The 25,662-nt window shown below is 71.8% G+C and overlaps 2 protein-coding genes across 8 annotated transcripts in view; both read right to left on the bottom strand.

The window, feature by feature from the left end:
* Positions 1–1,424: 1,424 nt before the first annotated feature.
* On the bottom strand, positions 1,425–13,407 carry MMP17 (matrix metallopeptidase 17). 5 transcript variants are annotated; one of them, XM_037509875.2, is made up of 10 exons: positions 13,372–13,407; positions 8,184–8,316; positions 7,614–7,740; positions 6,756–7,039; positions 6,424–6,600; positions 5,744–5,843; positions 4,720–4,802; positions 4,473–4,625; positions 2,693–2,950; positions 1,425–2,272 (listed from the first exon to the last, which is right to left on the bottom strand). In XM_037509875.2, exons 2-10 carry the CDS (start codon positions 8,221–8,223, stop codon positions 1,953–1,955), a joined length of 1,542 nt encoding a protein of 513 aa, XP_037365772.2. In that variant the 5' UTR covers positions 8,224–8,316; positions 13,372–13,407; the 3' UTR covers positions 1,425–1,952. The 5 variants fall into 5 exon arrangements, with proteins under 5 accessions (XP_037365772.2, XP_054551409.1, XP_054551410.1 ...); XM_054695434.1 differs by lacking the exon at positions 13,372–13,407 and adding an exon at positions 9,235–9,961; XM_054695435.1 differs by lacking the exon at positions 13,372–13,407 and adding an exon at positions 9,591–9,961.
* A 2,748-nt stretch (positions 13,408–16,155) lies between these two features.
* Positions 16,156–25,662, bottom strand: part of SFSWAP (splicing factor SWAP) — a 29,571-nt gene continuing 20,064 nt past the window's right edge. For 2 of the 3 annotated variants that reach the window (XM_037511340.2, XM_037511342.2), the window contains 7 exons: positions 25,089–25,316; positions 24,331–24,521; positions 22,666–22,931; positions 21,009–21,134; positions 17,206–17,370; positions 16,659–16,731; positions 16,156–16,399 (listed from right to left, as the gene is read on the bottom strand). In XM_037511340.2, coding sequence (XP_037367237.1) covers positions 16,334–16,399; positions 16,659–16,731; positions 17,206–17,370; positions 21,009–21,134; positions 22,666–22,931; positions 24,331–24,521; positions 25,089–25,316 — 1,115 coding nt within the window. In that variant the 3' untranslated portion in view covers positions 16,156–16,333. The remainder of the gene's footprint in view (positions 16,400–16,658; positions 16,732–17,205; positions 17,371–21,008; positions 21,135–22,665; positions 22,932–24,330; positions 24,522–25,088; positions 25,317–25,662) is intronic. The other variant, XM_037511341.2, reaches the window with a different exon arrangement.

Genomic DNA, 25,662 nt, shown 5'->3' with positions numbered 1-25,662 from the left:
GGCGTCGGGGGGCTGGGGCGTGGGGGGAGCTGGGTGTCAGGGGACTGGGGTGTCAAGGGCGGGGTGTTGGGGGGCTGGGGTGTCAGGGGGTGGTGCCGTTTGCCACTTTGGCAGGGGGCAGAGGCGTTGCTCCAAGGAGACCCACTGGACTGTGCAAAGGTCCTGAGGCAGGAGCTGCTGGGTATGTGGAGGGGGCTGGGCGAGGGGCCGAGCTGGGTGGGAAGGGCTGGTCTGCACACCAAGGCCATAGGGGCCGGGCTCCAGGGGTGAGGGGGGCGTTGAGCCCAGAGGGCCCTGGTCTCAGGGAGCTTTCCACATCACCCTACAGGCCAGCACGGGGGCCACAGGACACTCAGGCTGGGCTGGTGGGCACGTTCTGGGTTGCTGGGAGGCCAGAGCCAGTAGGGCCCCGAGGGGCAGGCAGGGGTGAGGAGGGGCTGTGGGCCCTGGAGGAGCAGCTGTGCGGCTGCGGGCCTGCACCCACCAGAGAGGGGCCCCGCCCCTGAGACTCAGGTCTGGCTGGTCTCAGACACCGGAAGGGCCGTGCCCCAGTTTCCCCATCCGCAAGGCGGGGCCAGGCGTCCACGCTCACGGCCGGTCACGTGGTGGTCAGCACGCAGCTGGGCTCACCGAGGCCGGGACTCGCCCGCCGCCACCTCCTGGGGGCCCCTGTGGTGGGGGGCACAGCTGCCCCCCAGCATGTCAGAACGAAAACAGACGCTGAGAAAGTGAAGAATTTCACATGAATTTCCAGCTGTTCCAATGGCGCCACCCGGCCCCGCCCTCCCCAGAGAGATGGGGCTGGCGTGAGGACGCGGCCTGCGGCCCGGGGCTGCCCTCGCAGGCCTGGGGGGGCAGCAGCGGGCAGGGCGTGCGGGCAGGAGCGTGGGTGGGCGGCACAGCAGAGCCGCGGCGGGGGCGCCGGGGAGGAAGCGTGGAGGCTGCCCCGGGCGGGCGTGGCCGCAGGTGGGGGCCGGCCGCGTCCCTCAGGACTCGCTGCCACACCCGCGACCTGAGACCTGAGCGGGACGGGGGGCGGCCGCGGGGGCGCTGGAAGCGAGTTGGCCTGACCGGGCCTGAGGCCCCCCGGAGAGCCTGGCCTGGAGGCCGCGTCCAGCTGGCTCCCTGCTGCTCGGGCACCAGCAGGCAGATGGGCGCGGGAAGGGGCGGCCGCTTTTCATCCCGGGGTCGGCCTGGGTGACCCGCGAGGGGCCCCACGTCCACACACCTCAGGGAGACGCCGCCAGGGCGGTGGACAAGCAGAGGGGGCCGCTGAGCAAAGGGCGGCCCAGGCAGGACGCGGGGGCAGCCGCCGCCTCTGCACCCCCTGTGGGGCCCTCTGGGCGCGGCCGTGGCTCGGCCCGGAGCGGAGGCAACTCGTCATGGGTCGGGTCCGGCAGCCTGAGCGGCCCCCTCCTCAGGGAGGCGCCCTGCCCAGCGCTGGGGGTGTGCGGGGCGGGAGGCCTGGCCCGCGGCACGGAGCCACGGGGAGGAGGGCCCCCCGCCCGGCCTGCTGGGAGACCTCGGAGTCAGGGCTGGTGACCCGGCCGCGGCTGCGCCGAGCTCTCAGAACAGGGAGAGGACAAGTGGGGTCCGTCTGAGACAGGGGTGCGGGGTGGGGGGGCTGGGCTGAAGCCCCTCGGGCTGGTCTGCGAGTGGGGCAGCAGCGTGGGGGCCCCAAAGACCCCCCGACGGGAGCTGGACGGGCACCAAGGCCCCAGGGCGGGCAGCGGACAGAGGCGGTATCTGCGTCCAGGCTGTCCTGCCGGGCGGGGAGGCCGGTGGGCGCGCTCAGCTCATCAGTCCCGTCCTGAGTGCTCCAGACCCCGCCCTGCCCAGCAGTCTCCCAGCTCACAGCCGGACCAGGAGACAGAACAGCTGGGGCGCCCTCGCCCCGCATCCTTGTCCTTCCCCGCTGTGGCCCAGGCCATGCCAGGCAGCCAACCCCAGCGTCAGGGCACCGGGGCCCGGGCTGCTGTCCACAGCAGGCCTGGCGGCAGCAGCAGCACCACAGCGTCCAGCAGGGGGGCCGGGGGGCCGCGGGAGGTGCAGGAGCAGACCTCGTAGGCGTCCTCGGAGCGGCTGTGCCCTCGCTGGCCTGGCTGCGCCTGAGCCCCAGCCTCCCCGGGCACGGCCGAGCCCTCGGGGGTGGGCTGGGGGTCTGCGCATACCAGCCAGTCCCGGGCGGCGGGCTGCGGGTATCCGGGCGCCACCTCCGGCTCCCCGTCCAGCAGCTTCCAGTACTCCTTTCCCCGGAAGAAATAGGAGGCACCTGGGGGAGGCGGGCGGCTGAGCGCGGGGCGGGGGCCGCTGGGCTGGGGCTGGGCAGCAGGACGGGAGCACCAAGCTCCTGCCTGAGGGTCACGCCCAGCCTCGGGGGCTGCCTGGTGGGCCACGAGCCCCAAGGCCTGGGGTGCTCTGGGGCAGCCGCCTGAGGCGGTCACGTGGCCCCCAGGTTCCTTCCTGGTTGTTCAAGAGGAGCCACTGGGTGCGGCTGTCCCAGGTGCTGCAAGAGTCCCTGTGGGGACACCCCGGGGAGAGGGCCGCTCCGGGTGTGGGAGCCCAGGGGCGAGGGGCAGCAGACGGCTGGGGCCTGGGGTGCGGGGAGGGGCGGGGCGGGTAGCCTGGGGGGGCGGGCACCCGTGGGGCCTGCGGCTGGGGGGAGGGCAGGCGAGCCCGGGCCCGCACTCACCGTCGGACCAGCGCATGGCGTCGTCCAGGGTGCTGGGGACGCCCCTCCAGGGGGGGCTGCGGGCGGGGTGGCCGGGGTCCATGTGCCGCGTGCGCTCGTCATAACGCCAGTACAGCTGGTCCTTAAAGAAATAAGTCTTGTCACTGTGGACCCAGGAGAAGGCTGCGTCGATGCCGCCGGGCGGGAGGCCGAAGTCGGAGATGGGCCGCGGGTGGCCTTCCTCCACGTGGTTGTCCTTGAACACCCAGTACCTGTCTCCTGCGGGAGAGAGAGCGTGGGCGGGCGAGCCTGCCCCAGCGTGCTGCCCACTCCCAGGGCCCCTCCCCGGCATCGGGCAGCGGCCTGGGGCCCCGGAGAGCCACTGTCCCGTCTCAGCGTCTCCGGGGCGGATGCGGCTGGCTCGGGTCAGAGGCAGGAGATGCCGCCGTCCCTCACCGTCAGGGGATGCGGCCCAGAACCGCGCAGAAGCCGCCTCGCGGCAGCAGGACAAACAGCGAGGCCAGACGAGGCAGCGGCCTGCAGGGCACGGCACGGGTGCCCCAGAGGGGGAGGAGCCGAGACTGTGCTCCGGGCACCCACCTCCAGGCACACCCCTGGAGCTGCACCCATGCTCAGGGCAGCATCAGGGGGAGCTGTCCAGGGGCCAAGAGGCTGGACCCGGCCCCAGGCGCCCCTGGGGACACCGTGTGGCCCCGCCCACGCCAGCCCTGGGGTCCCCATCAGAGCCCGGCGGGGCCAGGGCCGGGGCCAGCGTCCGCTGGGGAAGATGGCCAGGCTCTGGGATGGCCGCGGGGCCGGGCAGCCACGGGGTGAGCTTCAGCCGTGGGCTGTGGCCCTGAGGTGATGAGCTCTAGATTATTTCCTTTTTAACCACAATTGAAAGTAAATTAAAACACCGGGAAAACCCTCGCTGGGACTGGAGCAGGGGAGATGCCTGTGAGGGTGACGGGCGAAGCCAGGGAAGCTCACGGCCCGGCCGGCCCCATGAACAGGGAGGCAGGGGCACCCCGGAGTCGCAGACAGACCAGCGGGAGCTGCTGCCCTCCGGGATGAGGAAGGAGCCATCCAGGCCACTGGCCACAGGCACTGAGGATCCCCTGGGGGTGTGGATCCAGGGCAGCCCAGGTGGCTGGTCGGCCGTCCCAAGGCGGGGGCTGGAGGTTCTAATGGGGGTCCCTGAATTTATGTTTTCAATTTTTTAAAGATTGGTTTATTTACGCAGGCCAGAGGTGCAGGAGGTGAGAGGACGCCCTGGGGACAGAGCGGGGAGCAGAACAGGCGGATCCACGGAGACACACTGCTGAGGGGCAGCGGGGAGACAGGAGAGTCTGCCGCGCCCTGTGGGTAGCTCCCTGGCCGGGGATCAAACTCATCCTGCAGAGGCTGCGAATAGCTTCATGGTGCTGAGATGTCACCCCTGCGCCACCAGGGAGACCCCAGCTCCCTGAGTTTAAATGTGGGTGACTCACCCCCGTTCGGAGCTGCACTGCATGGGCTGGCTGTGACAGGGCTGGGGTGGCAGGGCCGACGGGGGAGCCTGCGTGGGGCGCTCGGCCGGGGTGGGTCCTGTCTCCCTCGAGCACTGTGCGGCTCAGGTGGGGGCAGAGTCATGTGTGCTCACGTGTGCTCCGCGGCCGGGGACAGTCTCCTGCCCCCGTGTAACTGCCAGGCCTGCCCTGGCATGGGGCGCACAGCAGGTGTTCACGGCAGCCGCAGGCCCGGCGCTCCCCGGCCCCTGAGCCGCACAGCCTCGCCACGCAGCCAGCGCCGGGTCACCCACCTTTGAAGAAGACGATCTTGTGGTCACCCGCGCGCTCGTACACGGCGTCCACGCTGTCCAGCTGCAGCGGCAGGCCCCGCCAGAAGCGGTGCACCTGCGCCGGCTGCAGCGACACCAGGTGCCGGTCCCGGGTCAGCCGCCAGAAGTACATGCCTGCGGGGGAGGGAGGCACTCAGAGCCCGAGGGTGGGGCAGGGCCCCCCGCCCCCCTCCCGCCCCCCTCCCGCCCCCTCCCCCCTGCGGGTTACCTTTGAAGAAGAAGGCCTCCCCGCGGATCTGGGCCACAGCGTCAAAGTGCGTGTCACACCTATGGGGCGCGTCCCCCTGGGGCCTGGGGCGGAGAGAGCCTGGTGAGCTGCCCGGCCTGTCCCCGAGTGCCCAGGGAGAGCTGGGCTTTGTAAACCTGGGGGGGGCCGTGCCTCATGGCCGTAGGACTCCCGCCCAACGGGCAAGCGTCAGGAGGGGGCCCCAGATCCCTCCTGGGCGGCAGGGCTGGAGCCTGCAGCGGCGAGCCAGGGGCGAGTGCACACGAGCCTCGGAGGTGCTGGGGGCCATCTCCGCTGACCCCAGCAAGGCCCAGCAGCCACAGCCCGCACGCAGCCATGGCGGCGCAGTGTGGGGAGCCCTGGGACCCGCACCCAAGAGGGAAGCAGCCCCTGGGGCGGGTGGGAGGTTGGGGCTGTTTTCTCCGAGAAGCAGAGCCCCCAGACCCCACATCTGCCCGGGAAGGGCTGCGGTGAGCTCGGCCAGCACGGTGGGTGCTCCCGGGGCGCTCCCTCAAGCCAGGGCCAGCCCGAGGGCAGACACTGTGGAGACAGCTAAGAGGCGTGCTAGACGCCCCCCTGAAGCAGCCGCGTGCGGCCGAGGGCAGCGCAGCCTTTCCCGAGTCTCCGGGGGGCGCGGAGGCCGCGGCTGGGCCTGCACGGGGGTCGGGGGGTGGCCTCTGCGGGCCTGGGGCTCCTGCCGGCCTCTGGTCACTCCCTCCTGGGACACCACCGCAGGTGGGCCCAGACAGGTGCCCGTGCGCCGCCCAGCCCCCGGGGCCCGCCCCCCGCCGCGGGCAGCCCAGCCCTGTCCCTCTCCACCGCGGGGCCTGGAGCTAGAGCAGGGCTCGTCCCGCGCGCCGGGGTGTCCACGCAGCAGGAGACGTCGGGACAGAGGGGGAAGCAGGGCTTCCCGACTCGGAAGGGGTCTGTCTCTGGGGGCGCGGCCCGAGAACGCTGCTCCAGCCTGCGGGCCCAGAGCGAGGAGGCGGGCGGGGGCTCGGCTTACGGCGCGTTGGACCGATTGTCGCGGGGCTCCGGCAGGAGAGGAGGCTCCTCGGGCTCTGGGGCGTCCGGCTGAGCCGTGGGCGACACCGACTCCCGCACGCCTGCGGGGACAAGGAGCCTCCAGCCCCCACCCCCACCGCCGCCCCCTGCCCCGGTCCCGGGGGTCCCGCCCTGCTCTCCCACCCTCCCCAGCCCGGGGGCTCCGGGGCTTCGCGAGCCGAGCCAGTGCGCAAGCCCCCCATTCTAGCCCTGGGCGGGCGGGGCACCCCACTGAGCCCTCACTCCCTGGGATCGGCGGGGAAGCGAGCCTGGTGGGCCCGGGCCGGGCCGGTAGGGCGGCCTCCGTGGGGTGCAGAGGTCTGGCCCCGCGCAGTGGGGTGCCCGGCTCGCCGTGAGCCCGGGGGAGAGGCTGCTGCCGGACTGTGGCGGTGTGGGGGGGCCGAGACGGCTGTGCAGGCTCAGGCTGCCCATCTGGGTGCCCGGGCAGGGTGGCGGTGGGGAGGGGGGCGGAGGCCCTCCCACCAGTGGGTGTGGCACTGCCGCAGGGCGGGGAGTCCCCCCTCCCCGCCTCTCCTCTCCTCGGCAGCAGGCCAAGCCCCCGGAAACCTTCCACACACAGGGGCCTCCGGGCCGCTCCCCGGGGCCCTAGTCTGGGGTCCCGGCCAGGGCGGGGACACGCACCATACAGCTGCCAGACGCGCACCCTGTCCTCGTAGGGCAGCGCGAAGCGCAGCGGGTCGCCCGCCGGGCCCCGGTAGTAGGGCTGCATGATGGAGCCCGGCGCTGCCGCGTGGCCCAGCCCCAGGGCGTGGCCGAACACGTGCACGGCCACCGTGAACAGGTCCGGGCCGCCGGCATCTAGGCAAGAGGAGCCGTGAGCGGGGGCGGGCGGGGCTGTCATGGGGCTCCCGGGGCCCGCCTTGCGCTCCCTCCCGGGATGGGCGCCTCCCGCACCCCCCGCAGTGACCGCCGCAGGCCCGGCTGGCCCAGGGCGTGGGGCGCGGCCCGCCTACCCGCAGAGCGGAAGGTCCAGGCCTCGTCGTCGTCGAAGTGGGCGTCCCCGGGGGACAGGCGGTCCCCGGGCAGGAAGGCGTGGGCCAGGGCACCGCCCGGGCCGTCGAAGGGGTAGTGGTCGTTGTGCGCGCCCCTGGAGAAGGCCACCTGGATGTCGGCGGCGCTGCCGGCCACCTCGTGGAAGTCCAGCGGGGCAACGTCGCTCCAGACCTTGAGCGCGTAGTACACCAGCGCCCGCACCGTGTCGCGGCCCAGGGCCGAGCCCCGCGGGAAGGAACGGACCCTGGGGGCGGCGGGTGATCACCGTGCGGAGGGTGCCCTCACCCCTGCCCCCAGAGTGAGCCCCTCTGGTGCACAGGGGCGCCTGGAGCCCTGACTGGGAGAGCCCAGCGGTCACTTGGGAAGGGCAGGACAGTGGATGGAAGTGGGGGCCAACGGCCAAGTCCCTTCCCAGCAGCCCCAGGCGCCTGCGGCCGCCTGACTGCCCTGCTAACACCCCCTGGCCGGGGCCCGGTGCCTGGGTGGCGAGCCCAGGAACTAGCAGCAAGGCTCTGGGGTCAGCCAAAGTGTTCCCCCAAACTCCTGGGTGCTGGGGAGCTCAGGCGCGGCCTCACGTGGACGGGGGTGTCTGCAAGTGGACAGCAGTAAGGCCTGCCAGGAGGTCGCCTGGGTAGGTGGACCCTCCGCCCGGGGGCGTCCTTGTGAGGGTGTGGGAGGGCAGAGCGGACTCGGGAGAGAGGGCTGCAGAGGGGGCCCACCCCGTGTCCTGGGGCCCCGTGTGTGGGGGTTTCTTTCGGCAGCCCCAGGAGGCTGCTGGCCGGGGAGGGCCAGGCCAGGCGGCGCCCTGCCCCACCCACCTCCATGACAGGTTCCTCTTGTTCCACTTGGTGGGGGCTGGGGGCTGGCGCCGCTGCCTTGCAGAGGCCACCGGGAGGTCGGGGAGGGAGCAGCGCGGGGTTCTCATCAGTGCCAGGGTGCCCTCGTCTGCAAGGGTGGGTGTGTCAGGAGCTGGGCTAGCACGCCCGCCTCCCCATGGCCCCCATAGCCTCCCGAGAGCTGGCACCAGGCTCAGTGCCAGCCCTGGGCCACGATGGGCACACGCCCAGACCCCTCCTGGCTGCCCTGGCATGACCCCTGGCCCTGTGGGCCGCGCGCCTGGGCCGCCCACACACCCCACGTTTCAGGTCTCTCGGCGAGTGGGGTCCTGGCCACTTGCTGGCACTGGTGGGGGACCAGACCCCTGCTGGTGGGCAGGCCCCAGGGGCAGGGCCGGAAGCACCATGCACAGCTGGAGAAAAGGCCGAGCCGGACCCCGGGTGGGGGATGCGGGGGGAGGGGGGGCGCCACGAGGTCCATTGGCAGGTGGGAGGGGCACAGGGCCTGGGGGGGGGTCTCAGTGCTGGCCTCCAGCCTCCCCCACAACTGACCCAGGACTCCTGTGGCCTCCAGGCCTCCGAAGCGCTGCATGGCGGCGATGGCCGGCGCCAGCTCCTCCTGCGTCTGCGGCCGCCCAGTGCCGGGATCTGCGGGGGGCAGGTAGCCGAACCTGCTCAGCCACTCCTGCGGGCAGAGGGGACAGTGAGGGCGGGTAGAGAGGCCCGTCCCCCATCCTGGTCGCCCCGCTGCCCTCCGGGGAGCCTCCCCGGCTCCACGCCCCAGAGGGAGGGAGTTGTGCGGTGCGCAGCCGCCCGCCGCACGGGGCAGCAGATGCCCAGGAGACCCTGGTCTTCTGCCAAGGTTCTTAACAGGCCGGCGCCAGTGTCAGGCCCAGGACGCCTTGAGCTGCCAGCTGGGGGTCCATCTGACCCAAGGGCAAGGCGCACAGGCTGCAGTTTTGGGGATCCCGCCGTGAGCTGCACATACAGGCTTCAGCTCCCACCTCCGGCCTCTGCGCTGTGCCACGGGAGCCCTCTGGGCCCTCCTGGCCTGCGGGGTCCGTAGCTGAGCCCGCTGCTCCCCGCAGCGCTGGGCACCCGCAGGCCGGGCGGGGTGCCGCTGGGGAGACCTGCAGGCTGGTTCTCCAGCACCAGGGGGCGCTCGAGCCACATCCCGGGCGACCAGACAAGCCCATGAACGCCCCGGGGATGCGGTGTTGGGGGGCTTGCGGGCCCGCCCAGGAGCACCCACAGGTGGCAGGGCAGTTTCTGAGGTGGGGTCCCTCAGCAGCGCCCCTCCCGGATCACGCCTGCACTGGCAGCCCCGGGTGCGTGCGCGGTTGAGAAACGCTTGATTCAGCCGAGCTGCCCGCAATACCCCAGCCCCAGCCCCCGCAGCCCCGCCTCAGACCCTCGCGGCCGGGGACGGCCCCCCACACTCGGCATGCCCCCGTAGAGAACTCGCTGGGCGCCCCTCCAGGCAGCACTGAGCCCGTTCCGGGTTCTCTGTTCCGCCCCCGCTCAAGCCCCTACTGCCCCCCACCCCAGCCCAAGAGGCCCCGGGTCTGGGGGTCCTGATGAGGCTGGAGAACAGGATGGACACCTGCTCCTCAGGGACGGGCATCATCGGGGTGCGGTCACGCTGGGGGGCCTCCGTGGGCAGGCGAGGCGGGTGCCGGCCAGGACAGGCCCGCGGCTCACTCTGGGCTCTGCCTTCGCGGGGTCCAGCCCACCGGCACCCAGCACCCTCGCTCCGGGAGGCGCCGTCACAGCACTCAAACACGGCCCCCCCCAGGGGTCCCCAGCGGGGCCCGGGGGCCCTGGAGGGGCGCTCAGCTTTCAACACGTGTATTTGCAGCGACACGCTTTGCTCTGTTGCACAAAATTCGTAGTTTTGATTCTGAGGTTTTTTCCTCCCGCGCATCAGAGCCCGCACCCCGCACCCCGCACGGTCCTAACCGGGAGGAGGCCCCGACTGGGGGTGCAGCTGCGGCGCCCGCCTCCAGGAAGGCCTCTGGAGGCCCCCAGGCCACGTGTGGCTCCAGGGGAGGATGCTGAGCCCTGGCCCAGGAGGAGCCCCCTTGAGGCCGTGTGCGGCTGGCCGGGGGGTGGGGGGGGTGGCTCCCCGCCACAGGAGCACCCCAGGGGCTGCCCAAGTGTCCCGGCCTTGAGCTGCAGGCCGGAACGGCGGGGCTGTGCGAACTCGCTGGACAGGGCCCCCCCCTGCGGTGCCGCTCCCCTTGCCTGGCCCGGGGGCACCCCTGCACCCCTCCAGGCTCGGAATCGGGGGAGGGGGGGAAGCCGGCAGGTCCTGGCCTGCCACCCCCACAGGCTTGGCCGCCCTCGCAGCACAGCCGGCGCGCTCCCCTCGGCCCCAGCCCGGCCCTGGGCGCAGCGGCCCCGTGTCAGGGCGGCGAGGGGGGCGGGCGCCCGAGGTGCGGCTCTTCCCGCCCCGAGGGGGCAGGAGCGCAGCGGCCCGGGCCTCGGGGCGCGCTCCCCCCACTCCCCCCCCCCCCCCCCCCCCCGTGGGCAGCCGCTCGGGCCCCCAGCCGCCCCCCAAGCCCACAGGGGAGCCGGCCGGGCCGCCCCGCCCCCGCCCCCCCCCCGTCGCCACGGCGACAGTGTCTCCAGGGCAACGAGGCGGGCGTTGCAGCAGCGGGGAACCTTCCAGAAGGCGGGGGGCGGGGCGGGGGCGCCGGGACCAGCCCGCACAGCCCCGGTGGCGCCCCGCGCGCCCGCCCCGCGCCGACGGGGCCGCGATCCGGCTGCTCCTCCGGGCGGCGTCGCCTTGACGCCCGCGCCCCGGGAAAGAACGGGCTCCGAGGGGCGCCCCCCCCCCTCGCTGGACCTCACCGGCCTGGGGGCGCAGGGCAGGCGGGGCGCGGCCGGGGCGCGGGGCGCCCGCGGAGCCTCTCGGGGGTCAGGCGCCCGCCCCCGCTCCTGGGGAGCCCCCGCTGCGCGGCCCGGGGAGGGCGCGGGAACAGAGGCCGCGGGGAGCACAGGCGCCCGGCTCCCCGCAGCAGGCCCCCCATGGTCGGTCTCAGGCGGGGCCTCAGACGCAGGGCCGGCCGGCGCCCCAGCTGCCCGGCCCGGGCAGGAGAGGGGTGGGGGGCGGCCGTCCCGCGGGGCGCTGGGTCTAGACTGGGAAGGAGGGGCTGGGGGGGTGGGGTGCTGTCTGGGGGGGTGGGGGGCACCCCCGAGGCCGGGCCAGCTGGGAGCTCTGGGAGGGGAGCTGGGGACCCGGGAGGGAGGAGGGCAGGGCCAGGCCCTCCTGGGAGCCGCACAGCCGGGCTCCGGGCGGTGCGGGGTGCCAGCTGGCAGGCGGCGCCCTCAGGTGTGCCCAGGCGCGGCACCCAGGTCTCCGACCCCGCTGACGCTGACGGGGAGGCAGACTCGCTGCACTCTGTGCCGTGGGTGTCCAAGCCCTGCGGGACCCCAAGTCCTCTGGGGCCGCCTGTGCCCCCCGTTCCGCCTCCCGGGCTCCCTCCTGCCGGGTGCTGTGGGTTGAGGTCAGAGCCTCGCTCTGCAGCCGCCACCGCCTCTCATGGCCCCGTGGCACAGCCAGGTGGGCGCCACCAGGTACTGGGGCAGCAGCAGCAGGACCCGCGTGGTGGGGCCAGTCGCCGCCATGGTGCCTGGGCAGAGGCCAGGAGGCCCGCAGGGCCCTGCCACCCGCCCCACCTGCCCGCGGGCAGTCCGGCCACCCCAGAAGGGCATGCCCAGGGGAGGGCTCATTTGTCCAAGACGGGACCCCAGCGCTTTGGGGGTGAGAACGGTCGGGAAGGGGCTGGGCCTGGGGCCTTCACACTCGCCGTCAGCTCTCGCAGGGCGCGGGCCAGGGCTGGGGTCTGGGCCATTCCCAGGACGGGTCTGAGGTCCTGAGCCCGCGCGGGCCCCTGCGGGCAGCGGGGAGCTGGGCCAGGGGCAGGAACCCGAAGCCGCTGGCAGGGACCAGGGTGAGGACCCGGAGGGGCACGGGGCTGCCGCGCCTGGCGAGGTCCCATCCCCCGGCCGGTCCTCCTTCCCCCGCCGCCCAGCCCCAGGCTGCCCGGCCGCCCGGCTGCCCACACTACCCGGCTCTGGGTGGAAATGGAGGGCACTGTAGCGGCAGAGTCGGCCACCCCCCAGCCTGGTGTTGGCCCTCCCTGGGCATCCAGCCCCACACCGGGGGGAGCAGCCTGCCGGCAGCTCCGGGCTGCGGGCACAGCCGGTGCCCGCGTGGCAGGAGCTGTGCGGGGCAGCAGGTGTGGGTGCGAGGGCAGCCGGCGGGCCTGGCACGGGGGCTGAGCAGGCAGCGGTGGCCTGTGCAGGAAGGGGGAGGCCCGTGCAGAAGGCGGGGCTCCGGGCGTGGGCGAGCGCCTCGTGCGTGGGGCAGCGCGGGCAGCAGGGCGGCTCAGCCTGCCGGTCCCCGGCACAGCGCGGGCTCTTTTGTCCTTGTCCCCCCGAGTCCCTGAGCCGGGCTCTGCGCTCAATCCCGCCCTTTGTTCTAGGGTGGCTGCTCGTGGGCTGGGAGGACCCCCGGGGCCGCCCCCCGCTCAGGGCCATCGACTTGGCGCTGTCTGGCCGAGCGGGGCGCACAAAGGGGCCCTTCTCGTGGCCGCCCAGACCTGAGTGGGGGGGCCCTGGGGCGGGGGCTGGCGGAGCCTGTCCGCCCCAGAAAGCAGCGCCTGCACCTCGCGGCTGAGGCTGAAGCGCTGTCCCCCCAGGCCGCCCGCACCCCGGCTGGAGGCAGCTGCTTCCCCCCAGCAGGTGGGGGCGTCTGGCAGGGGCTTGAGCCACGTCCCTGGCCCGTGCCAGAGTGTGGGGTGGGTGGCCCCGGGATGCGGGCCCAGGAAACCGGGAAGGGACGGGAGGCGCGTGGGCTCCAGGCCTGAGGCGTGCAGGGCCCCGACAGACCTCCAGAGCCGGGCCCTCTGCGGCCAGCGGCTGGGCTGGGGGCCGCAGGCAGGAGTGGGGCGCACGCCGCAAACCCGAGGCCCCAGGGCAGGCGACCCGGGCGCGGAGACCCCAGCAGTGCGGGCGCGCGCCCCGGTCTGAGTCTGACGGGAGCCCCAGCCGCAGGCGGGACCCGCAGCAGGGCCGAGCCGCATCCCGGGCCGCGGGTGACCCCGAGTGCACCCGACGGCCCCCCGGCTGGCTCCGGCCCAGGCGTCGGGGGCGCGGGCGCGGGCGCCGCACCCGGAGGACGCGGGACCCGAGGGCCGGCGCCGACCCCCACGGGCGCGAGCGCGAGAATCGCCGGCTTCCCGGGCGCCCCGCTCCGCAGGCCGCCCCCGTCGGGGCGCCCCCCACCCGCTCCCGGCGGGAGAGCCCCGGGGCGCCCCCCCCCGCCGGGGCCCCTCCCGGGCCGGCCGGGCGCGGCGACCCTTCGGGCCCGCGGGTCTGGAGCCGGCTCGGCTGCGCGCCCGGGGGGAGAACGCCCCGCCGCCCCGGCAGCCCCCAGACCCCGCCGGCCCCCGCCGCCCCCTGGCCCCGCCCGCCCGGCCCGCCCGGCCCGCCCTCACCGCCCCGGCCCGGCCCGCCCGGCCCGCCCTCACCGCCCCCGGCCCGGCCCGCCCGGCCCGCCCTCACCGCCCCCCGCCCGCCCGGCCCGCCCGGCCCGCACTCACCGCCCCCGGCCCGGCCCGGCCCGGCCCGGCCCGCACTCACCGCCCCCACCGCCCCGGCCCGGCCCGGCCCGCCCGGCCCGCACTCACCGCCCCCGGCCCGGCCCGGCCCGGCCCGCCCGGCCCGCACTCACCGCCCCCAGGCTGAGGTCCTCGGCGCGCGGCGCGGGAGCCGGAGCGGGCGCGGGCGCGGCGCAGCCCCCGCGGGCCGCCAGCGCGAGCAGCAGCAGCGGCAGCCGCGGCGGCGGGGCCCGGGGGCGCGGCGGGCCGGGCGCCGGGGCGGCGCGGGGGGCCGGGGCGCCGGGGCCGGGGCCGGCGCGGGGCCCCATGGCGCGGGCGGTGCGCGCCCAGCAGCTCCGCGCCCGCGCCCTGGCTCGGCCGCCGCGCCGCGCCGCCGGGGGCGGGGCATGCAGATCTATGCTGATGAGCGCGCGGGCCCCGCCCCGCCTTAAAGGGCCCGCCGCGCCCCGCGGACTCCGGGTGGGTGCCGGGGCGAGGCGCCCGCAGCCCGCCCCGCCGCCCTCCCGGCTTTGCTCCCCGTTTCGGGGCCCGCGCCCGGGACAGCGCGCCCCGAGTTGGCCCAGGCGCGGGGCGACGGGCGCGTGAGGGGCGCGCACCGGCCGGGCGGGCCGCGGGCCTCGACGGCGCCCCCGCCCCGCCCCGCCCCCGCCGTCCCGGGCGCCCCCGCGAACGCCCCACGGCCTCGGGCCTCGGGCTCGGCGGCCGCGGGGCCGGGGAGGGGCGCCCGTGAGGAATCGGGGGCGCGGCGGCCAGGGCCGGGCCCGGGGCCTTGGGAGGCGCCCTGGAGGCTCCGCGGCGAGCCCGCCGTCGGGAGCCGCTGCGCAGGTGGCGGGGTGCGGGGTGCGGGGCGCCCCAGAGCCGGGGGGCGCTGGCCCGCGGGGGGCGCAGGCGCCGCGGCCGCGCCTCCCCACGCCGCCCCTGAACTCCGCGCGCGGGCCTGGGCGGGCTCCCCTCGGCGGCGGCCGGGCTCCGCGGTGGGCGCCCGCCCGACAACCACCGCCCGGCTTCGCGCGAGCGGGTTGACGCAGGGACGGGAGAAAACGTCCAGAAACGGCCTTCGGGTCTCTGTGCGCCCGCGTCCCCCGAGCCGTCCCGGGGCGGGCAGGCCACGGGCGGGCGGGCTCCGGCGGGGTGAGCCAGCCTCAGGCGCCTCGGCCCCGCGGCCCCGCGCCCCCTCTGGAGCTCCCCTCCCCCCGCACCCCCTCTGGAGCTCCCCTCCCCCCGTGCCCCCTCTGCAGCTCCCCTCTGGAGCTCCCCTCCCCCCCCCCGCGCCCCTCTGGAGCTCCCCTCCCCCACGCCCTCTGGAGCTCCCCTCCCCCCGCGCCCCCTCTGGAGCTCCCCTCCCCCCGCGCCCCTTCTGGAGCTCCCCTCCCCCCGCGCCCCCTCTGGAGCTCCCTCCCCCCGCGCCCCCTCTGGAGCTCCCCTCCCCCCGCGCCCCCTCTGGAGCTCCCCTCCCCCCGCGCCCCTTCTGGAGCTCCCCTCTCCAGTGCCCCCTCTGGAGCTCCCCCCCCCCCCGCGCCCCTTCTGGAGCTCCCCTCCCCCCGCGCCCCTTCTGGAGCTCCCCCCCCAGTGCCCCCTCTGGAGCTCCCCTCCCCCCGCGCCCCTTCTGGAGCTCCCCTCCCCCCGTGCCCCCTCTGGAGCTCCCTCCCCCGTGCCCCCTCTGCAGCTCCCCCCCCTCCCCGCGCCCCTTCTGGAGCTCCCCTCCCCCCGCCCCCTCTGGAGCTCCCCTCCCCCACGCCCTCTGGAGCTCCCCTCCCCCCGCGCCCCCTCTGGAGCTCCCCTCCCCCGCCGCCCCCTCTGCAGCTCCCCTCCCCCCACGCCCTCTGGAGCTCCCCTCCCCCGCGCCCCCTCTGGAGCTCCCCTCCCCCCACGCCCCCTCTGCGGCTCCCCTCCCCCCACGCCCTCTGGAGCTCCCCTCCCCCCCCCGCGCCCCCTCTGGAGCTCCCCTCCCCCCGCGCCCCCTCTGGAGCTCCCCTCCCCCACGCCCTCTGGAGCTCCCCTCCCCCCACGCCCCCTCTGCAGCTCCCCTCCCCCCGCGCCCCTTCTGGAGCTCCCCTCCCCCAGTGCCCCCTCGAGCTCCCCTCCCCCCGCGCCCCCTCTGGAGCTCCCCTCCCCTGCGCCCCCTCTGGAGCTCCCCTCCCCCCCGCGCCCCCTCTGGAGCTCCCCTCCCGATTCCAAGCTCCGCGCGCTGATGCGGGGAGTCGGCGGAGGCCGGGCCCACCCAGCCCCGGCCTGGGAGTGTCCCTCGCAGCTGCCCGCAGAAGCCCCCCGGAGGTGCGCGGGGCAGCGGGGTGGCGCCTGCCCTGAAGCAGGGGGTCCTCCGGGAAGCAGGGACCCAGGCCGCTGGCGCGTGCAGACACGGGGGTGCAAGAACTGGTGTTGCCAGCGGCTGGGGACGGGCTGGCGGTGTCAGGTGGCTAACTTGGGAGTGAGGGAATGTTCTGGAACAGCAGGTACACCCTCTACCCCACATAAAGCCCAACGAACCACAGACTTTTTCGAAGGGCGAATTGTAGGGCGTGTTAATGGCAGCTCAAAACAAGAGCGAAGTGGGGGCTGGGTGTAGGCCTGAGCCCCATGGGGTGCAGCTGGAAGAGCCTCAGCCTCTATCATCTGCCCCGCCTCATGGCAGTGCGCCCAGGCCTGGGAGGCATCTTTGTCACTATATGTGTGGCCGAGGGGCTCAGTGCGGAGGCACATGGATGGGGTGTCGGTAGGGTCACCCCAAGAAGGGTGCGGATCTGGCACCCTTCCTTGGGGCTTGGTGGGGGAGCCTAGCTGGCCAGAGCCCCCCCAGCTGTGCCCCCGGCTCCCACGATGCCCACGTGGCAGCTGCCGACCCACCAGGAAAGACTCACCAGCCAGACCAGGAGGAAGGCGCCGGAGCCCTGGCTAGAAAATATTTTTTCCCCATTTTATTTGTTAATACATTTTCACAGAAACATGATATTATTTACAAATATACAGGTAAGAGACTGCTGGTCAAAAATCTTAAACTGAAAATGTCATCAAAAGTTAATTTACAAAACAGCGGCGGCCCAGGGAGCCGGGCAGGCGGCCCGGGCCGGGGCGCCCTCAGGAGGCGCTGGTCTGCATGTTTTTGGAAGCCGCGAGCATCGCTCTGACTTTGGCCATGAGGTCCTGTCAGGAGAGACGGAGCTGCGTGAGCTGCGGAGGCCTTGGGGCACTCGCAGGCTGCTCCCAGGGCCCTGTGGGGTGTGGCTGGGAACCCCCAAAGGGCGGGGCTGGCTCCAAACTGCGCGCTGCTGAGGGGTTTGGGAACTTGGGAAGGGGGGGTGCCAGGGCAGAGCCACCCCGGGGCCACCTGCGGGCAGGCGGGTGAGAGGAGCAGGGAGGGGCAGCGCCCGTCATGGGCATGGGGAGGGAGCGGCCCTTTCACCTGAGTGATTTTGCTCTGCACGGAAGAGACAATCGCTGAAGAGATCTGACCGTCTTTTTCCTGAGAAACCCCTCTGTGGCGGGGAGAGAGCGAGAGCGAGAGAGAGCGCGGTCAGAGGCTGAAGCCGAGCCAGCCCTGACCAGCTGGGAGCCGGCGCTAGCAGGACCGGGGTGACGTCGGCGGCGGCATCTCTTTAGAGGGAGTCGACGCCCCAACGCCTACTTCCCGCCTGCGGTTTTCTGCGCGTCCGAGCCGCTCTCTGAACGCCGCCAGACTCAAGCGCGTCCATGAACGCCAGGCGGAAGCCTACTGCAGCCCCCCATGCCGGACTTGGCCCCTACACACTGGGCAGGCTTCTGGACGCGGCCCCCTGCCCCCACCCCATCTGTGGGGGCATCTGCATCCCGAGGGGGGCGCAGGGATGCCTACGAGGTGGGGGAGTGCTGGCCGGGCCCTGCCGTTTGCGCGGGAGGTGGGGTGCTGGGCCCCTCAGGGCCTGCAGAGCAGGGCGAACCTGGGGAGGGGCGTGGGCGCAGGCCGGGCTTACCTGGAGCGCTCCTGGCTGGAGCCCCGGCTCTCCGCGGGAGAGACGCTGGCCGAGTGGGCCGAGTGCCGCCGCGCCGCCTGCCTGCTCGGGGACCCCGACCGGGACCTGGCCTTGGACTTGGTCCTGGACCGCGAGCGCCTCTTCTTCTTCTTCTCGTGGGGGCTTCTGGGAGGAGAGCGGGGTCAGGATGGGCCCCGGCTGGCTGCACGGGAGGCTCCGGGGATTTTGAGGGGCGGCTGGATGACGTCACCTCTGCAGGGAGGACGCCACACGCCGCGGCCCAGCGCGGGGTGTCGGGAGCCGGAGGCGGGCAGGGACAGGCACGGCCCTCCTGGAGGCCCCTCTGCCCCCCACGGCCTCTGGGACACTGGTCTTGACCAGCACTTTGCACCTGAAACGCCTCGAGCTGCCGAGGTGCTTGTTGGCTCAGGCCGACTCAGCGAGGGTTTCCAGGCAGAGACGGAAAATCAGAAACGCAAGCCCCCACGAGCTCGGCAGTTCGCTGCCTGGCGGGGTTTTGGGGGCTGCATGGCAGCCCCACCCGCCCACAGCACCAGACCCCACAGACCTACCCACACCAGGCCTGAGGCCCCTCCCCTACAGAGGACACCCCGTGTGGAGACAGGCCGCGTCCACCCGCCAGGCCCCAGCCCTGCTCTTGGAGGATCCTGGGCGGACTCCACGGGTCCCCCACTGGGCTCCACTGTGATCTTTGCGCCCGCCCCCCAGGGCTCGCCCTCAGGGGTGCCGGGAGCTGCCGGGACCCTTGGACACAAACGGCCCTCCGGCAGCGCGCCTCTGAGCAGACACTGTCAAAACAGCAGCGCTGGACCTGGGAGGGGCTCTGCGGCGCCACCCTCCAGGCCGGCACCCACCCGCCCATCTGCCCGGGCCCCCGGCCCCCGCACACCGCTGCCCCGCCTGCCCACGTGCACTCTGCGTTCCTGACACCGCCCTGCCCCATCCCCAGCTGTTGGCGGGACACCCGGGAGCCCATGCTCTGCCCCTCCTGAGAAGGCCGTGTCCCCCTCCAGTGCGGCGGCCCCTGCCCCGCCCGGGACTGGCCAGCACACCACGGGGTGCCGTTGCCGGTGGGTTCCCGGGGCTGCCCGGACGCCCTGCCCGCCTTCCAAGATGAAAGCTTTTCTTAGGGAAACACGTCCTGGGCCCTGGCGCATGTCGCTGCGTCGGTCAAGATGTTCCTGCTTTGCTCTGAAGCCCAGCAGCCGGCTCTGGGGTTGCTGCCCTCCCGAGACAGGCGCCACCACCAAGGTGTCACCCTCGAATGCCCTCCTGGGCTGTGAGGACTCTCACACCGGTCCTGAGAGTTCGCCCGAGCACGCCCAAGCACGCCCGCTCCTGCCCCCGCTCTGGCGGCCCAGTGCCTGCGAGGCAGGCCAGGCCAGGCCTCAGACCATCAGTTCAGTTTCCGCAGCGGACGTGACATCACGGAGACTTCCTGTGCCGTCAGCTCGGCTGGCATTTTGCCCCTCTCAGGGCATCTGTCCGGCTCACCGAGTCGCCAAGTTAACCGGAGCGAGACTCCTGCGTGCAGCGCCGTGGGAGCGGCCGCAGGCCTTTCCTTCCTGGTGGGTCAACACAGATTTCTCGACTTCTTTGTTTCCAAAGAACCACCCTTCGCGGTTTCCCGCTGTCTGTTTCCTGTGCTGTCCACTCCGAGGTCGCCTGCTCTGCTCCTGGCTTTTACTTACTTTGGGTTTAACTTGTTCTTCACGTTCCGGTTTCTTTGACTTTCGGCCTGACCCCTTCACAAGCCCCTAACGCTGTCCCGCAGCCTGGACGCCGCACTGCCATCATTTCCAGATATTTCCTACTTTCCCTTGTGATTTTTCCTGAGCTGGAGGTAGTTCATGTGTTACCTGGGGAGCACGCGGGTGCTTCTGTGTGCCTTATACGGTGTCTCACCACCGGGCACGGTTCAGGCAGCCCTGGTCCTCCAGTCCACGAGCTCCGGCTCCAGGGACACAGAACTCGGGCCGCAGCGCCCCCCCCATGCCCACCGGGCCTCACCCCCCGCCCTCTGCAGTTCCCCCCTCGCTGGGCCGTGCCCCCGCCCAGCCTCCGGGCTGAGGCTCTGCCTTCTGGCGCTGGAGTGGACCCGCTGTCCGGGCTTCCAGCCGCCCACCGCCCTGCCCTCCCTGCTGCTCTGCCTTCCCTGGTGTGGAAACACTACTGAGGCTCTAGCTTATATCTGCCATTTTGCTCCTGGAGCCGCGGGGCAGAAGCAGCCTGAGGGGCCAGTGTGGTGCAGGCACTGAGCCCCGGACAGGGCCGAACATCCAGTGTCTGTGCCCAAGACGCCCTGTGCTGTCTGTGCTGCCCTCACACCGAGCCAGGCTTTACTCTTACATAAAAATCTTAACACGCACCACTTGATTGACAGTCACTGCTGCGAAGAGCTGAGGTTCCCTAGAGAAATGGGGGGTGGGGGAGGAACCAGCCAAGCCTGGGGTGGCCCCTCGCAGCAAAAAGCAGCCAAGGTCCAGAACCAGAGATGCGCCGGCCTCAACAGGCCTGAGATGTGTCCCTGGAGGAGAGGAAGAACCGCCGGCACCTCCCATGCCAGGCCCAGGGCCCGCGCCAGCAGGGCCCCCTAGTGGGGGCAGAGGCGGAAGCCACACCTGCAGGCCTCACAGACGTTAAGACACCCAAGGGTGACGGGACAGGAGAGGTGGCTGCTGGGAACAGGCTGGGGTCTCAGCACCACCCCGAAACCTGGTGACCATGTGCTGGCGCAACCTCATGTCAGTGGGCACACTCAGCGCCCCAGTGATGGGGCCACGGCAGGTGTCCACAGGGACAGCAGCAACCCCCTGCCCCCTCGGTCTTCGCCGTGGGCGGGGGAGCGCAAGCATCAGCACGGCACACGGGGTGCCCGCAGGCCTCGTGCGAGCGGACTGGCACGCTGCGAAGTCAGTGAGGGCGGCGCAGAAGCCGTTCGGACCCAGTAGCGCCTCCTGGAGTGGCCGGACAGTCAGGGTGGTGGCCGGGTAGGGGGAGGCCAGAGGCCGCAGCAGAGGCCCACAGCTGCCTGAGGGAAGGGTGGGGCAGAGCGCCGGGTGGACGTGGCTCCTACAGAGGGTGTCCTGGACAGATGTCCGAGACACGATCCAGGCACCGGCTGGGCCACCCCCACCTGAGCCCCAGAGCCAGTGCAGCCGCAGGGCCCTAGGGACGGAGCTGGCCACTCCACTGAGTCTTCGCCCGGGTGGCTGTCGGGTCCGGGAGACGGTCCCAACAGTCGCCACCGCTCCTGGGTCTGCAGTGCCGGGGCTGACCGCAGGAGGGCAGAGCCCTGCGCTTGAAGGCCTCTGCATGGAGCTGCGCCTGGCGCCCTGGCACTGTGCAGGTGAGGGTGAATCTGAGTCTGTGGCGCCGAGGACACTCGCTGCAGGACCAGTGCGCAGAGCAGACATTGGCCGGTGCCGGGACTGGGGACAAAGCCCCACTGCCGAGACTGCACGGAGCCCTCGGCGGACACCCCTAGCTCTGCAGGCCTCTGCTGGGTTTCTGTCCCAAGTAGGGGCCACACCTGCCACACCTGCCCAGTGAGCTCGGCAAGGGCGTGCAGGCGGCGGCTTATCTGTGCAGGAGCAAGGCTTCACACTCAGGGCCTTCCTCCAGGGGCTCTAACCCAAGCCCTGATGCCCGCAGTGGGCACAGGGCCTCCGTGCACCCATGGCTTGAGGAGCTGTGTGCACAGGCCCAGGGCACGGGGCGCTGTAGTTGGGGTCAGAGCCTGCAGAACCCCCACCCCGGGCACCCCTGGGCGCTGTGCCTACCTGGACCGGGTGCGCTTGCGGCTGACGCCGGGGCTGTTGCTCATCCGGTAGGCAGTAGGGACGCTCCTGTCTTCCCGCCGCCGCTCTGGAGAGTGAGGCCTCCTCCGAGGGGACCGGGAGCGGGACCTGGGCAGAGAAGACCAGGCCTTTCACAGGCTGGCAGGCAGGGGCCTCCACTAGCGGGGGCAGCGCTGGTCTGAGCCTGTAGCCAGGACGGCGCTGTCCCTCTGGGCCATTCCGCCCACGCCCTGCTCCCAGCCAGGGCCCAAGGCGCGGGAGGCCAGAGCGTGTGGCCAGTAAGTGGCCGGCAGCCGCCTCCCGCAGTCGGGTCTGAGCGCACGGCATCCAGCAGACCCAGGCTGCGGCTTCTCCTCCCTCCTGCTTTTGCCCACTTTCTTGTCCTAATAAAACCCCAGCTTATCGGGACGTCTTTCCAAGCGAGGCAAGGAGAGGCGTGGAGCCCCGTGGGAGGCGTCCCTGAGGCTCTGAGTGCTGCCCGCAGGGACGCAGAGCCGCCCGGAGTGTTTCGGCCTTCCCTCTCGACCCCGCAGGGACCCCACCCGGGTCCAGCGCAGGCGGGCTGACCGGGGGTCCAGGCCCTCAAGCAGGTCCCTGCACCGCGGGAAAGGACTCTGCTCCGGGCTTGTCCTGCGGTGAAAGGGCTGTTGTGGGAAGACGCCACAAGCAGAAATTGGGGGAAAAACAACAATTTCTTCTTGTTCTGTTTCTGTAACAACCCACTCCAAAAACAGGAACGGGAAGAGCAGTTTGATTTTGCCATTAAAAATTACATATTGCGTAATTTTCACTGTGAAAACACCACACACGCTGCGGTCCCCCAGGCCACTCCCCCCACTCTGCCCCAGACCTGCGCCGGCCCCGCACAGAGGGTCTCCCCAGGGCACTGCCGCCGACTGAGATCTGCAGAACAGGGACACGGTGAGGCCAACAGACGCCTGCACGTCTCACCCCCCGCGCCCTGGCCTGGGCCCAAGTTCTCGTACACAGATAAGTAAATCTTTTTTTTTTTAATGGTTTATTTATTTATACAAGAACCGGGGTACGGGCCAGATGCGCAGGAGGGTGAGAGGATTCACCACAGACAGAGCGGGGAGCAGAACAGGCAGACTGACTGGAACACACTGCTGACGGGAGCAGCGGGGAGATAGCAGAGGTCTGCCCCACCATGTGGGACCCTCGCCAGCCGGCCGGGATCAAACCCACACTGCAGAGGCTGCAGACGGCTCCACAGCGCAACGCTCAACCCACTGCGCCCCGGGGAGGCCCAGATGAACAAATCTTTTGAAAAAGAAAACTGTCAAGAAAGGTCTGGCGAACACCCCGCCACCCCTCGGAGCGCACGTCACGAAGCGACGTACACGTCGATGAAGACAGCAGGCCGGACGCTGGACACAAGGCCACGGCCTGTGAGGACCCCATACCTGCCAGGCCCACACCAGGGCCGTGGGCCAGCGGCACGGAAACTGAGCTTGCAGCTTTACCCTCACATGTCCAGTCTGAAAACGCCTGACCACTGAGCCACATTCGCAGCTCAGCCAGCTGAAAGGACCCCCTTGGGGTGCAGGAAGCACATCGCCCTCCCCCTGCGCCCCACCCCAGTCCTGCTGCGGGGCCGGGTGCCTGCCGGCCCACCCACCTGGAGCGCCGGGCTGTGCGGTAGGCGCTGGGCAGGCAGTGCTTGGCCTTGGAGCGGGACCGGCAGCGGGGCCGGGAGGACGCGTGGCACCTGGGGGAGCGTGACCGCGTCCGCGAGCGCTTCTTGTGCTTCTTCTTCTTCCTCTCACGCTCCTCCTCCCTGGGGGCGTCTCTGCTCCTGCTGGATGGCCCTTCCGGGGGCTTCATGTCAGCAGCCGGCATAGGCCGGCCTCCACTCAGCACAGGGCCGGGCATGGCACTGGACTCCTGTAGACAGAGCAACATCGGGGGTCACGGTTTCCGGAAAGTGAGGTGCCCGGATGCTGCTGTGGACTGCAGCTGGGGGCACACCCCAGCCTCCTGCCTGGACCCCACTTCATGAAGGTCTGCCCAGCACCCTGGGGGGACTGTCCTCCCAGATGTCGCGGGGCAGGGGGCCCGTCACGAGCCCCAGGGGAGTGTCGCTCTGGGAACATTTTAGGCAGAAGCCAGAGGCGGCTCCTCTCTGATGCAAGGGCCGTTTGTCCAGGTGAGGCAGACGCCCCGAGGGGGGTCCACACCAGGAAGCAGCCCCCAGGTGGGCAGCCCGGGGCCCCCGACAGAGGGAAGCCTTCCCACTGTGGAAACCAGGCGGTGCTCTCGAGCAAGGGAAAGATGAAGTTGAGCCCCGAGCCCTGCCGTGTCGTCTGCCTTCAGCCGCCTGCCCGCCCGCTGCCCTCCCTGCCCCTGCAAGTCCAGGGCCCGTGCGCTGCCGCCACACTCAGGGACGAGGGCCCGTGCCCGCCCCCCCCACCAGCCGAGCTGACAGGGACGTGTGCTTTACACACCAGCTCTGCTCACGCCTCAAAAACTGCTGGCGGCAACTCCTAGCCGGGAACGCAAGTCCCACAAAGCGAGGTGGGGCTGGGATGAGGCCACAGCCGCCGCTCCCCAGCTCCGCGCCCGGGAGCCCTGCAGACACCAGGCTGGGGTGTCCAGGCAAGGTGCCCTGCAGGGGGGACGGATACCCTGGGCCCCGCGGGCAGCTGTGAAAGGCCGGCCAGACCGCTGCAGCCAACGCGGGGTACTGCGCTTGGGGGTGACGGGATCGACCTTCAACACACAACTCGTGACCAGTCGTGAGTGCTGCTTGGAGAAGACGCCCCCTCCCGCGGGGCGAGGACCGGCTTGGCGCGGCCTCTGCGGCTGCGCTGAGGTACTTCCTGCGTGGGCTCTTTTGGCCGTAAAAGCGTTGAAGGGACATTAGAAAACCCACTAGACCCGAGAGCACCAAGGAGGGCACGTCTGGAAAGCAGTGACGTCCGTGTGCGGGCCACGCATTTTCTGGCCGAGCCAGGGAGGCTCCCGCCTGCCCCCGGCCCTGCTCGCCAGGGCTGTCGCTTTTCTGGCAAAAATGCTCAAAATGTGACCCACGGGAGGGGCAGACCTGGGCTGGCGTTAGCAATGTTGGGGAACAGAGCAAGAGCCACAAGTTTCTAGAAACCGCTGCCTGCCACGTTGCCAGCGCTGGGATGGCCAACTGGCCCCGGTCCTGCAGCGCTTGCCAACAGATGAGCCCATGGATGGTGCTTTCCTGTCGAGTTCGTCCCCTCGGGCTGGCCCGCGGGCACGGGGCCCCTCCCGCCCCTGCAGTGCCCCCTGGTGCTGGCGGCCAGGGGTAGCTCACCTCCACGCTGCAGGGACTCTCCTCCACCTTCCCGGCTTCCGCCTCCGGCAGCGGGCTCCTCAGGGCCTGAAGGAACAGGGCCGCCTTCCGCTTGCGCTCAGCCTGCAGCTGCTTCTCCTTGGACTCCTTGGACGCCTGGGCTAGCTTCTCCCTGGCAGCGGCGGCGAGCCGATCCTCCAGCTTTTGCTTGGCTTCAGGAATAAGCGCAGACAAGCATGAGCTCGCAGCAAGCAATGCTCTTCCTTGTCGCCGTCACGTGCAGGCACAAGAGCACCCAGATGCAGGGCGGGGCCGCTGCGCAGGTGCACAGGAGCCGTCTCAGGGCAGGCGGACACACAGGCAGCCCGGGCGAGGCCCCTGTATAGCGCTTGTGTCTCCGCCTCCCTCTCAGAGCTGGTCAGGTCGGGGACCCCACCCGGAGGAAGCGGGGACAGGGCCTCTCACACGCAGGCCTGCATGTCAGACCACGCAGGGAAGCGCCAGAAGGGCCTCGTCCCACGCACCGGCAGCTGTCACCTCCCTGCAGGCAGACAGCACGGAGCTGCTCACTCAGTGCGTTGGCCGGGAGGGCCTACAAGGGACGAGCAGGCCGGAAGGGCCAATGCGCAGAGCAACCGCCGGGCAAGACATGCCAGGGCAGCAAGGCCACGCGGCTCTGCTGGGAGTGGCTCCGCAAGGCCTTTTCGGGGTGCCTGACCCCAGGTTGCCCCACAGCCCCCCCAGAGGGCAGGACTGGCATCTGGCAGGGAACCACAGACCTTGCTTGGCCTCCAGCTCCTCCTGGGTGAGCTGCGGCCGCTTCTCCTCGGCGGTGGCGCAGGGCGGGGTGACAGGGCTGGGGTTGGGGGCGCTGCTGGCCCCCTCATGGCCCTCTCTGCTCTCCTCGTCCTCGTCACTGTCATCGTCCAGCCGCACGCGGTTCTTCTCCAGGGGCAGCAGGTCGTTCTCTTTAGCCTTGATGGCAAAGCTGATCGGGGCAAACGAGGCTGTGGGAGGCAAGAAGAGCAACCCGGGTCAGGCCCCGCCCCACGCCGCCCGCACAGCGCCGCAGCGCCCTGGCCGCCATGAGCCGCACTGCGTGATGCCGGCCCCGAGTTCTCACAACGCCAATTATTTTCTTTTTTCCTTTTTTCTCTGGGCTCAGCAAGTAACACACGCACAGAGCGTTGTGACGGCGGCTCCACTGGGACCACCAGCCTCAACCACCCCCCGAAACACGGGCTCTGCCGCAGAGACAAGAGAGCCTGGAAGGGGTCACTTCACCAAAAGAGAACCCGCCCTTGCCCAGGGGGATCTGGGGAACGGCAGCCCAGCACAACCCCCAGGGAGCAG

Source organism: Talpa occidentalis, unplaced genomic scaffold (assembly GCF_014898055.3).
Source record: "Talpa occidentalis isolate TD23 unplaced genomic scaffold, MPIMG_talOcc4v2.1 talOcc4.14, whole genome shotgun sequence".
Classification (NCBI taxonomy): Eukaryota; Metazoa; Chordata; class Mammalia; order Eulipotyphla; family Talpidae; genus Talpa; species Talpa occidentalis.
Note: the sequence above shows the minus strand (reverse complement) of the source record. Positions and strands in the feature narration are given on the sequence as shown.

Bases quoted from the DNA above. Each gene is read 5' to 3' on its own strand.
- MMP17 (XM_054695434.1), bottom strand. From the start codon at position 9,555: ATGCGCGGGAGGAAAAAACCTCAGAATCAAAACTACGAATTTTGTGCA. The intron at 5,844-6,423 runs GTGCGTGTCCCC...TTGTCCCCGCAG, and splicing joins GCGCGTCTGGCAGCTGTATG to GCGTGCGGGAGTCGGTGTCG. The intron at 4,803-5,743 runs GTAAGCCGAGCC...TCTCCGCCCCAG, and splicing joins GACAATCGGTCCAACGCGCC to GCCCCAGGGGGACGCGCCCC.